General features: G+C 44.5%; 1 protein-coding gene across 1 annotated transcript in view; it reads right to left on the bottom strand.

Annotated features, from left to right (window-relative positions):
• DOCK1 (dedicator of cytokinesis 1) overlaps nucleotides 1-12,091 on the bottom strand; it is a 293,238-nt gene that overhangs the window by 75,623 nt on the left and 205,524 nt on the right. The window contains exons 32-34 of the mRNA XM_064717058.1: nucleotides 11,642-11,742; nucleotides 8,797-8,855; nucleotides 1,230-1,378 (exon numbers count right to left, since the gene is read on the bottom strand). Coding sequence (XP_064573128.1) covers nucleotides 1,230-1,378; nucleotides 8,797-8,855; nucleotides 11,642-11,742 — 309 coding nt within the window. The remainder of the gene's footprint in view (nucleotides 1-1,229; nucleotides 1,379-8,796; nucleotides 8,856-11,641; nucleotides 11,743-12,091) is intronic.

Genomic DNA, 12,091 nt, shown 5'->3' on the forward strand with positions numbered 1-12,091 from the left:
AACTATTCCACACAAAGCTGGTTTCCTTCTGTCAGGAAAATTGAGGGCCATAAATTTAGCTATAAAGTCACCCTTGGATTTTTCATGATCTATATAATTGTACAAATAAAAAATGACAAGCAACAAAAGAGAGCATCTGACAGGAAACTGCTTAAATGGCATCCCAGTGAGCATTTCAATCTTTACAGTAGCACTGGAGTCAAACATGAGAAAAAATGATTATGCAGTAATTGGATGAAGCCAAAATACAGTTCACAACCTCTCCACACACCACCCAGCACAAAACAAATCAAAGCAATAAAGCTGATGCCATTTCCCTTGCTTAAGTCTCTCCACGCAGATTTTCATTTACTCTGCCTACAGATTTATTAAGAGCTGCTTCTCAATAGCAGTTCACAAGCAAAGTATGGAAAAGGATAAGGGTTTTCATCCAGGAAAGAAAACTGCCAATAGAAAGGGGAAAAAGCAAACAACACATGTCAAGCTTTATTGCAGAATTCACAAGGTCACATCCTGAACTGACAGCAATCTCACAGGGGGAAGGAGCTCCACTGGCTTAGTCCAAACCCTGCCTGGCCTAACTAGTCTTAAACTCAATCCATAAGCAAAGTTTCCAGGGAAGCAATGTCAGATGAATGATATCAGGAAACTTTCTCTCACTCCACTTGTCTTTCAAAAGTTGGAGCTATCAGGAAAAGATGGTGTGTGTATTCAAGGGCTCCCCTCAGCAGGTTCAAATCAAATAGAATAAAAATGCTCCATTACTATTTGAGATTTTGCAGTGCCTGTAGAGCAGGAAGCAGCACTGACAGTGCTGGATTGCTTTTTTCCTCTTCAAAATCCATAAAATGGTAAGGAAAATCAGAATTATAAGAGAGAAGAGATGATAAATCCTTACAGGTTATACTTTTGCCACATTATCAGGCTTTCTTTATGTCCAATTTATCTCAGGAACAAATTCCTTGTGTGAGTCACAGTGACAATTTAAGACATCTGTCTTTGCTCCTGTGCCATAACCAAAGGTTTCATTTACTACATGCAAATTTCTCCTTCAATAACCACTTCAAACCAACAGATGAAAACTGCACAGCCCCTGAGGAGCTGTACGAAATAAGCAAATCCGTAATTATATTATTCCTTAGAAAAATGAGAAATAACAAAACTCCTTATGTTTTGTCAAAGAACAGCCAAATCCTCCTCACTTTAAACGTCTGCAGCTCTGTGCTTACCCTCTGGAAGCTCCTGGTGGAGTGGAATTCACACTGCATCATGTCAAAGAAGATGGGGATGGTGGCTTTCCGCAGCTCCGTTTCTGGGATCAGGGTCATCTCCAGGATTGGCCCCACCATTTCTGGGATGAACTTGATTTTATGCTGACCTTTAGGAGAAAAGATGCATTTCAGAGTGAACAACCCCTGGCTTTGTAAAAGCTTAAAGTATTAATATACCTATGGAGCATAACAAATCATGTTTTAATACCCGGCTCTATTTAAACACTTTTTTATTATTCTTATTTATTTGATGATGATGATCACCACCAATACAATATATTATTATTATTATTATTATTATTATTATTATTATTATTATTATTATTATTATTATTATTATTATTATTATTATTATCATTATCATTATTATTATTATTTTTTTATCTATTTGATTATTAATAATTATTACCACAGGAGGAGGTATTGTCTAACTCCAAATCAAGAGGAGCACTTGAATCAGTCTTCAAGCTGGGACTCGCCACATTTCCCACTACATATTTTCACACCCAAATTTCCAGGTTTTATTTTAAAGCACAATGTGTGGCTGGCAGGGAGGGAGGCTAAAAGGCACATCACTTGTATTAACTTATTTAGACTCCTGTGTGAACAAAATGTTCTCGGTGTCAGTCTATCAAAGTGTCACCACGAGTGCAGCCTAACAGAGCCTCGAGACATGAAAGCACAGCTCAGCCAGCCCACAATATGTCTCCTTTCCTCGGAGCTGAGCTGCCTGCAAAACCTGATTGCAGATTTAGCTTCCCAAGAGGAAGCTGCTCCACCCCCCCTCCCTGCTCTGCTCCACACAGGGAAGGGAAATTAAAGCCTGGCAGGAGCGTGGCACCTAATAAATAATGGAAAAAAGAGCAGGTTAGTGTTGATGTTATTGGCTAAATGGATGCAGAGAGTGTGTGCTGCAAATTATCTGGTGAATAAGTCCATGGAAAAATCATCAGGATGGCTGGAGTTGGGAATGACACTGAAGTTCACCCAATTCCACCCCTGCCATGCAAGGACACCTCCCACTATCCCAGCCTGGCCTTGGGCACTGCCAGGGATCCAGGGGGGCCAGAGCTGCTCTGGGCACGCTGTGCTGGTGTCCCATCACCTCACTGTACCTTGGTGCTGGAGGAGCACAGCCCTGAGAGCTCCAGGCAGAAGTTTAGGAAACACAAACACAATTCTCCATCAGCAACAGTCTGGGATGCACTGGGAGCTCAGGACACAACTGGAGATGTTCCTCACAAATGCCCCATTAGGGATGTTTACAACAGGTTCAAACACTGTTTCTACACCCAGTATTGTGCTTCAGACCAGGTTCTTTGGAGTCGTCTTCACTTCCCTCCAGCTCTCAAACTCTTGCTTCCCACTGCAGTTACCAGTGGTACAGGACACAGATTTCAACTCATTTTTATTCCCCTGCACTACACCACTGTGACAGTAACCAGTGAAGTCTTTAATTGGTAGTTTCACTTTGACCAGAACTAACATAAATCTCAACAAATGTAATCAAGAAAAATCCTTCACCACCAAAACACGCTCCTTTTTTTAGCAGATATAATTGAAGTCCCTTGATTTGGCAAACTCCTGAATCCTATTAGCATTAGCAATTGGAGCAGGGCAAATTAATACTCAAGGAATACTCAATGGGTGCTGCTGCAGTGCTGGGGGCGGCTCAGGAATATCAAGTGAGAGGCCTAAAGCTTCCCTCAGTCTCCTACAAGGATGATTACATTGGATCTCTCAGGTGACAGATTTCTTGTGTTATGCCTGAGGAGTGTCAGAGTCAAGACTGCAGAAAACAAATAACGGTGACAAAAGTTGTTCATCACTGCGAGTTCTCCCTGCGCCACAGAGGGCTTTTCCATTGCCTCAAGCACAGGAATTCCCTTTGAACTTGAGATGTGAACAATCCACACAAGATTAGAATCTTTGATGAGACGAGGATCTGTTTGCAGCTCTGGGGGAAGCCCCTGGAGCGGGATGTCTGTCCCACGTGCATCGGTGGGGACACTCATGGGTTTGCTGGGACAGAGTGATCCTGGGAGATGCTGGACCACTAAAGGAGCAAAGCAGGAAGGGAAACAATCCTCCCCTGGCCCCCCAGGGCATCCATGGCCCTGTCTGGTAAACAACCCAGCAAGGAATTCACCTTTTCCTCCCTGAGGGAATGTGGGAACTCCCACACAGAGACTCCAAATGTGACAAGTCTGGGAGAAAACTGAGGAGTCTCTTCTGAAAACCAACTTCTGCAGCTGCTTTAGGAACCACATGCAAAAAAAAGCCCCCTTGGAACCTGCAAAACCTTCTCCTTGCAGCACCTTGTGCCTGGCCATGGGACATGCTCACACAGCAGGAAGGGACCTCACCACAAACCAAACCCAAGGTGCTTGTCAGGACCCAGCACATCCCTCTGGCTGTCCTGGATGGCCAGGACCCCTGCCAGGGGGCTCAGAGACCCTGGCACAGAGCCCAAGGGTTTGATTATGACCCGTGGAGCAAGTTACCAACCTTAGATGAAGATATGCAAGCCATGACAAATTAAGTAGAATGTCAGTGAATTTATCACAAGGTGAAAAAGTAGATTTTGGGGTTTTTAGAATGGGGATTCAGGGTGCAAAATGGAGGAATCTGGGCATGTCCAGCCTTTCTCCTCCTTCTTCTTGGCCTCCATCTTCTGCTGTGATGGTGGCACTTTTGGATTGGTTTGAGTAGAAGCTCACTGTCTAACATAGGTGATAGGTATTGGGAAGTAAATATTGTACAGGTAGTTTTTAGTACAAAAAGATAACACAGCCCCAGGGCAGGCAGAGTGCCTTGGGCTGTCCTGCTGAGTGGACCTCAGCTGGACAGGAGAAAGAATTTTATAGATAAGGAACAATAAACAACTTTAAGACTGAGAACTGGAGAGCTCTGACTCCTTCTTCGAGTCCCAGGCTGGGAAAAGAGATTTTCTAACACATCTCAGGGTCACTGTGAGCAGTGAGAGATCCCGACAGGTGCTGTCCTTGCTGGACAAGGTGTGACTCTCATTTCCCAGATTCTTCCCCATTCAGTCTGGGCCACAAAAGCCTGTGAGTAATTTGCCAGCAGCCTCCCCTGTGCCCTGGGCAGGCTGGGAACACGCCTGACTAATCCAGAGAGGGTTATGTGCAATGACTTCTATTTATGTAACACCCAAAGTTCAGGGCTATTTTTAACCCTGGCCTTCCCTCCAACGACAGCCAGGGCCCTGTCAAGACACCTTTGGTGACGTCAGGGCCTGGCAGGGAGGGTGGCACTCACAGGAGGGCACCAGCAACCATTCCCCTCCACCCTGAGGAGCTCCTCTCCTCCATCTGCCCCCGGCTGGCTCAGACGTCACCAACACCTCCGAGCTGCCTCTCCCTGGCCACCTTTCCCACCAGGGTGTCACCTGAAATGTCACTGCAATTGCTCTGCCATGCAGCTGTGGGTGCCACTGTTGGAAAAGAAATGAAATTTAGCAAAATGTTTTATTATAGTTTAGTTATGAGTTTTGTGTGAATTGGTTTGTAAAAATAATTTTGTAGCCGTTGATATTATGTGATTGAGTTGTAACCCTAGCAAGTAGCTTTAGAAACCTAATAAACATTAAGCCAGGGTAGGAGAGTAAGAAGACTAACCGGTTTGGGGATAGCATACAATAGGACAGGTAGAAGATTTATGATTTTGCTCGTGAACTAGGGAATGTATTACAAGGGTCCGTAGTTTGGCGAAGGGCCACTGTTTCTTGGAGACTTTGTTATGAATTGCTTGTGTATAAAAGGAAAACACCCATGTGTGAATTTTGGGGTTCTGTTTTTGGGGACGCTAGTCCGCAGGCCCCCGGGCCCTTCAATAAAGCGCCGCACAAAACTTATCCGAGTTTTGTGTCCTTTATCATTCGGGCAACACCACCAACCACTGCACCCCGTGCACAGGTTCTGTTTGCTGTATTGCACCATAAAACCCTTCCAGTGTGTGGTCTTTGAGTTCCTGCATCTCCAAGACAGGCCACGGCCTGTCTGATGCTTTTTTGATGCTTTAATGTCTCAGCAAGGTTTAAGAAGCCCCAGTTTCAACAAAACACTGACTCAAAGTAACACATTTTAAAGTTCAGGTTGTGGTATGGAAGGAAAAAAGCCTCTTAAGTGCTGTTCTGCACTATAAATGTTCTTTTATTTTTTTTTTCCTGCTCATAAAAATAGGAAGGTGTGATTATTGAGGCCTCCCCTGCATCAGAAACAGGCAGCCAAGTGAAAACTTTAAGAATTCTTATTTTACTATTGAATTTCAGAAAAAAAAATTATACTTTTAAATGTGCATTATAGCTGGAGGACTGCCTTGCTCCCAGCTGGGGAATTTTAACTCAGCAGGCATCGTGTGTTAATCATGGTATTTAGAAACAAAACCTGATGAGACAAAACATTCATTTTTGAGGCTTTTCTATACCCTTTAATCCATAAATCAAAAGTCAGGGAGTGGTTTGGTTTCATCACATTTCATGCACAATGGCACAGGCATAAAAAAACCTGTGCTCAAGAATTCCAGCCCTTCACTTCTGATTTGGTTTCTGAAGATACACATGAATAATTTGATTAATGCAGTGCAGCTTCCAAGATAAAAGTGTCAGGCACCCCCCAATCGATTCCCATGCAGTGAGAAGTTGGAATTCCTTCTTAATTGATGCTGTGACACAGATGAGGTTGGTGAGGGGCCAGAAGTGAAACATTATCCATGAGTTTAACATGGACTCTCTGTGTGACAAAGAAGATGAGGAAAATCCAGGTGCTGCTCAGGAGAAGCACAAAGGCTGCCTTAGACTGGGCTCCTGCCTCACATTTACCTTCCTCCCACAGCTTTTCTTGGGAAGAGCAGCAATTTCCTGACTCCCTCCACATGTGGGATTTTGGCATTAATGATCCCACTAATGGATCTTGGAGAATCACAAATATTAGAGCTTGAGGAGGTCACAGAGGGATCTTACCTGGATAATCTCCATTTATAAAAAATCCATTAAAAATAAAAGGCTTTCATGACAGCATAGAAAGAAATATTGAAGAAAACACTACCCCTTGAGCCAATCGATTCCCAAAACTGCAGGGGAAATTATTATCCTTGTTAATGGTGAGAAACTGAACCCTGGAGCAACTAAATAACCTGTAAAGAGCAGCCAGTGACAGCAGCAGTAGTGAAAGGCACAAGGCACTCCAGAAAAAACAGCCTGGATAAAACAACCTCAAGTTAACACCTGCTGGATGGAAAAGTCTGCATCAAACTTTCTAGCTTCAGTCCAGTAAATTCTGGAGAAAAAGTTGTAAAAATCTGAGAAGTCAAGAGGTCAGAAAATCTGAGGAGAAAAGGGCGAGGGAGCTGGGCAGGGCTGCGAGAATCCCTGAGGAGCTGGGCAGGGCCTGCAGAATCCCTGAGGAGCTGGGCAGGGCCTGCAGAATCCCTGAGGAGCTGGGAAGGGGCTGCAGAATCCCTGAGGAGCTGGGCAGGGCCTGCAGAATCCCTGAGGAGCTGGGCAGGGCTCACCTGGAGCAAAGGAGGCTCAGGGGCCCTTGTGGCTCTGCACAGCTCCTGCCAGGAGGGCACAGCTGGGGGGAACAGGGACAGGAGCAGAGGGAACGGCCTCAGGCTGGGCCAGGGCAGCTCAGGGTGGATTTTGGGAACAATTTCCTCATGGAAAGGTTTGTCCAGGCCTGGCACAGCTGCCCAGGGCGGTTTGGAGTGCCCGTCCCTGGAGGGATTTAAAATCCATGTGGATGTGGCACTTGGGGACATGGGGCAGTGGTGGCCTTGGCAGTGCTGGGCTGGACTCAACCTTTTCACATAATTCACAGAATTCACAGAATGACCAGGTTGGAACAAACTTTTAAGATCATCGAGTCCAACCCAGCCCCAACCCCTCAACTGAACCCTGGCCCCCAGTGCCACATCCAGGCTTTGTTAAACACACCCAGGGATGGGGACTGCACCACCTCCCCGGGCAGCCATTCCAGAACTTTATCACTCTATTTTCCCTGATATCCAGCCTGTATTTCCCTTGGGGCTGTGTGCTCTGGTTGTGTCAGTGCTGCTGCAGACAGAGCCCAGCCCCAGCTGAGCACAGGCACCTTTCAGGAGCTGTGAGAGTGATGGGGGCAGCCCTGAGTCTCCTTTTCTCCAGGCTGAGCCCCCCCAGCTCCCTCAGGGGTTCCTCTCAGGGTTTGTGTTCCAGCCCCTCTGGATGTGCTCAGTGTCCCAGGATCCTTCCCAACCTGAGGGCCCAGAGCGGGGCACGGCACTCAGGGTGTGCCCTCAAACCTCACCAATTCCCAACCTTTCCAACCTCACCAATTCCACGGCTCCAGGACTGTGGGGCTGCAGGAGGGATGGGTTTGGCTAATTGCTCAGCTGAGGTGCCAGCAGCCCACGCTGGCTGATGCAGCAGCAGGCACGACACTGATTTTATTACCTGCCTGTCAAGTCACATCTCAGCCGTGCACTAAGCTCTAATCTGTTCTCCAGACACTTAATTCACCGAAGATGCTTCTAATAAAAGTGAACTCAGCTGCTCTCTGAAGCCTTTTCTCATCATTCCAGCAGATAGGATGCAAATTCTGCGATATCAAATACTTATGAACCCTTGGCACTCTCTTCTCTTAGAAATGCTGGGGTTTTTCAACTCCCAGCAACAACAGCTCAGCCAGAGATAGAAGTGAAGTGGCAAACGCTTTATTTCTGATCATTTAAGGAAGTTTTGATAAAACTCAGAAGAGCTGAAGTGTCTGTGCTGTTAAGCTCAGGAAAATGAAATCTGGCAGACGAGCACACTGAGGTCACAGTAAATACTGACTTTCTCATGAAATTCAATCCCTGTACAGGCAAATTATAGCCAGGGAGCAGCCCAGGCTGGAGAGAGGCAGAGCTGCCTCACTCACCCACCAGCTCCAGGGAGCTCCAACTTTCCAGGCTTTCCTGAGTCACTGAGTCACAGACAAGGCTGAAAAGCAGAGTTCATGCAGAATTCCAGGCTGAGGTACTGAGAACTCTTGGACACATCCATTGTGCTACAGTTCCAGGTACTGCATCTTCAAGTGAGTAAATATAAATATGTGTGTATATAGATATTTTTAAGGGGAAAAAACCCCCTTGGAGTAGGTATCTCCATAAAGATGGCTTTGTGTTCAGCAAGAGGCTGAAACCCACAAAAAACACAGACAAATAAATATTAACAAGAGTGATGTGCCTACCCAGATGGTGAATTAAATGTGCAGAGGTGGCTTGATTTCTTAAATCACCTGATTTCTAAAAGCTTTCTGCAGGCATTCCTTTGTTCCAAGAGAAAGCAAATTCATTTTAGAGAGTCATGGGATGGTTTGGGTTGGAAGGGACACCAAAGACATCTCATTCCATGGGCAGGGACACCTTCCCTAGAGCAGGTTGCTCCAGTCCCATCCAACCTGGCACTGAATTTTTCCAGGAATATCCCTCTAAATGTGTTTTTGGGAACACTGAAGGAACACATGCTTCGGGTACTTACCCAGGTTGTACCACATGTCCCTGATCTCAAACCCAATCTGCCTCCTCATGTCCCCGTACCTTGAAAAGGAAAACAAAACCAGCATTAAAACAAAAGAAATCTAAGACCTACAAGCAGATAAATCTCATTTAAAATCAGATTCACAGCCTTCAAAAGGGGAAGAAACTCCACAACAGGTTCTCAAATGGGACCCACACTACTGAGATTACCTGGCTACCCCCACCAGCTCTGCAATGCTTCTGCCAACATCAACATTTGGGAAAAAAGGTTTCCAGCCTCAACAATGCCAACATTCCACGGTCCCAGGCAGGGGTGGGAGCCCACCCACCCTAAAGCTGTGCACCAACACCTCCCATGTCCCATCAGGGTCATTCTCCTCCCCTCCCACTCCACAGGAAAGCTTTAATGAGTGGAAATCATCCCAAAACCTTCATTAATGATGGGATCAGAACCCTAACGAGCTCCAAGGATGCATTTGCTACATGGAATATTTGCAAGTTAAAGATCATTACTTAAATAAGATGAGCCAAACTGTAAGAGCTGGCAACTTGTAGGATTTCTGGGGGATAATAGTGAGACATCCAGTCATTAATATGGATTAAAGGGAATCTTCTGCATCATTAAGGATCTGCTATTATCTAATGCTTAAATGCAATGTTTAGCAAAACCTACAAATTACAATAATTAAATTTTAATTATTAAATATTTGAGGTTTTAATTGAAATATGTACTTAAAAAGATGGGTGAGTGTGATATTGAATTAACTGATTAATTACATCCCTTTTGACACAGAAGTGCCTTCACACAGCAATGGAAGTGCCTCCAGACCATGCATTTATTGAATCTCAAATTTATTGTCTTGATTCCTGTCTCCAAAACCTGATTAAACTGAAAATAACAATTTGCAAATTCATTATAAATAAAGATTTACAATTTTGTAAACTTTATTAAGCAACCACTTCAAATTACCTAATTTATTTACTTATATTAGCAGTGAGAAATGCCTGTTGTTTCCTTGAATTCCTTCAGTGAGATAAACTGCTCTGTTTATTATAGAAATCACTCCAAGAAAATTTGTGCCTGTGGTTCTCATACTGATAAAGAGGAATTATCAGCCCACAAATGTATTTGACAGCAATTTCCAGCCCAATTCCAGCTCAGCTTTTGGCTCTTTGTTCAGGTCAGGAGTCCGAGCTGGACTAAAATGCTCTCGTAGGTGCTGGGCAGACAAAGCAAAGGGATTCTAAATTTAATTAAATAAAATTCACCTGCAAAACCATCTCAATTTCCTAAATAAAATATACCTGCCTTTACAATACCAGCTCAATTTCCTTAAATAAAATACACCTGGCTCTGCAACACCAGCTCAATTTCTGTAAAAAACCCTTTATCTATAATGTTATTTATGGTATTTATAGCACAAGCCCTAAACCTTGAGCTCTGCTTGACACCACTTTTCCACTGAACTTGTAAATATTCCTGTTTCATCAAGGAAGCCCCACGAGTCCCAGGCAGAGCAGATCCTAAAGTGCTTTAAAATTCTCTTTCAAGGCTCAGGTAGAGCAGAGCTTCCAAAGGAAACACCTCAAAACTCAGGAGGGAGTGGTGGAGTTTGCAGGGCAAAACTTGGCTCCCATAAAAAGGGATGGGGTGTGGAGCCCTTCCTGAATTTTCTGTTCAAAACCCAAAAGCCACGTGAGCAAAAAGCCTTTAAAACCAAATCACTGCAGTAGTGATGAACTCTGGGAGTTCTCTTATAATAAAGGCCTGGATTGGGAAGGTGAAGGGATACAAAATGCATTTTCTTTCTCTATATAGACACATTTTATTCAATGCACACACCAGAAGCCTGAGCTGTGCTTGCTCACGGAATCACAGCTTGGAAATTCCCCATTTTTGTGACCTCACTGGCTGTGGGAACACCTGGCTTTTCCAGCTGCTCTTCCCAAATAGAAAAAGAATCCACACACTCTGTCTGAAATCACCACACTGGCTCTTTTCAGAGCTTGGTGTTTAGTTCAGTAATAATTAGGTCACTACTGTGGAACACCAATAAAAGGCAGGAGAAATATCAACAGGACAAGGGGGAAATGGCCTCAAGTTGTGCCAGGGGAGGTTAAATGGAGAGTTGGGAAAAATTCCTCCCTCAGAGGGTGGTCAGGCATTGGAACTGGTTGTTCAGGTGGAGTTTCCCACCCCAGAGGGATTTAAAAGCTGCTGGGATGTGGCACTGGGGACTTGGGGCAGTGGTGGCCTTGCACTCCATGATCTTAGAGGTTTTTCCATCGCTCTGTTTAAACAGAATCCTCATGTTCCACTCTCATTTCCAGGCTTTTTCCCCCATTTTTACAGCTGTCCTGGGCTGTGGGACTCTGACTGGCAGGGGGGTGGTTGGGGACAGGAATGTGATCCCCAAAAGGAGGAAACGGCTGCAGCCACCCCAACCCATCCCTCAGGAACAGCCCAGTGGAACAGGCTGGAGCACCAAAACTCCCTCAGCAAAGGCAGGGATGACAATAAAGAGCAGACATAAAATGAGATGAGAAGAAGCACAAAGCTGCAGTGCTTTCAAAATGCAGTTTTATAACATGTGGACATGAGAATCTTGACTTTCTGGGCATCCTGCAGCAGCAAACACTGAATTCATCCCTAATGAATGGTGAAATTCAGATCTCCAGGCCAGGGCAGAAACAAACACAACACTTGATTCATGTTTTTCAGCCCAACCTTTCATTATCCCCTGATTGCATCTCAATTTGAATAGATTTAGCAAAGAAATTAAAGTGAAATTATGGCAATAGACCTCGAGTTCTTGGCCATGATTTAGATGATGAGCTGGACTTACTTGTTAAGGATTTTTGCTCTTTTAGCACTTGAAAAATTCTCCAGTTGTAAAGATTCTTGCGTGAGAAAAGCAACAGCCAGGTGGAAATAGTTGTTCCAGAGCTGAAAGCCCCCAAAATGACAAGAAGAAATTCCATTAATTCTTTGAAACGTTTCTCTACACACCTACAAAACAACTTAAAAGTCTCTAAATTATGCACATAAATATTTAAAGGAGAAAAGAACAGACACCACAGAGATGGTGTTTCTTGATAAATTCTTAATACAGCTCCTCGTTGCCTTTATGTTTCCAACAAATATTTCCCAGCTACAAATCCCAATTCTTTGTGTTTTGATGATTCAGGCAGGATCCCAAGCCAAACCCTGCTGTGATTCTGTGATTCTGTGACAAGACCCACAAGTCAGGGATGGATCACAGCACCTGCTGAGCCTGGAGTGATTTAACTGGGAT

Source organism: Zonotrichia leucophrys, chromosome 6 (assembly GCF_028769735.1).
Source record: "Zonotrichia leucophrys gambelii isolate GWCS_2022_RI chromosome 6, RI_Zleu_2.0, whole genome shotgun sequence".
NCBI lineage: Eukaryota > Metazoa > Chordata > Aves > Passeriformes > Passerellidae > Zonotrichia > Zonotrichia leucophrys.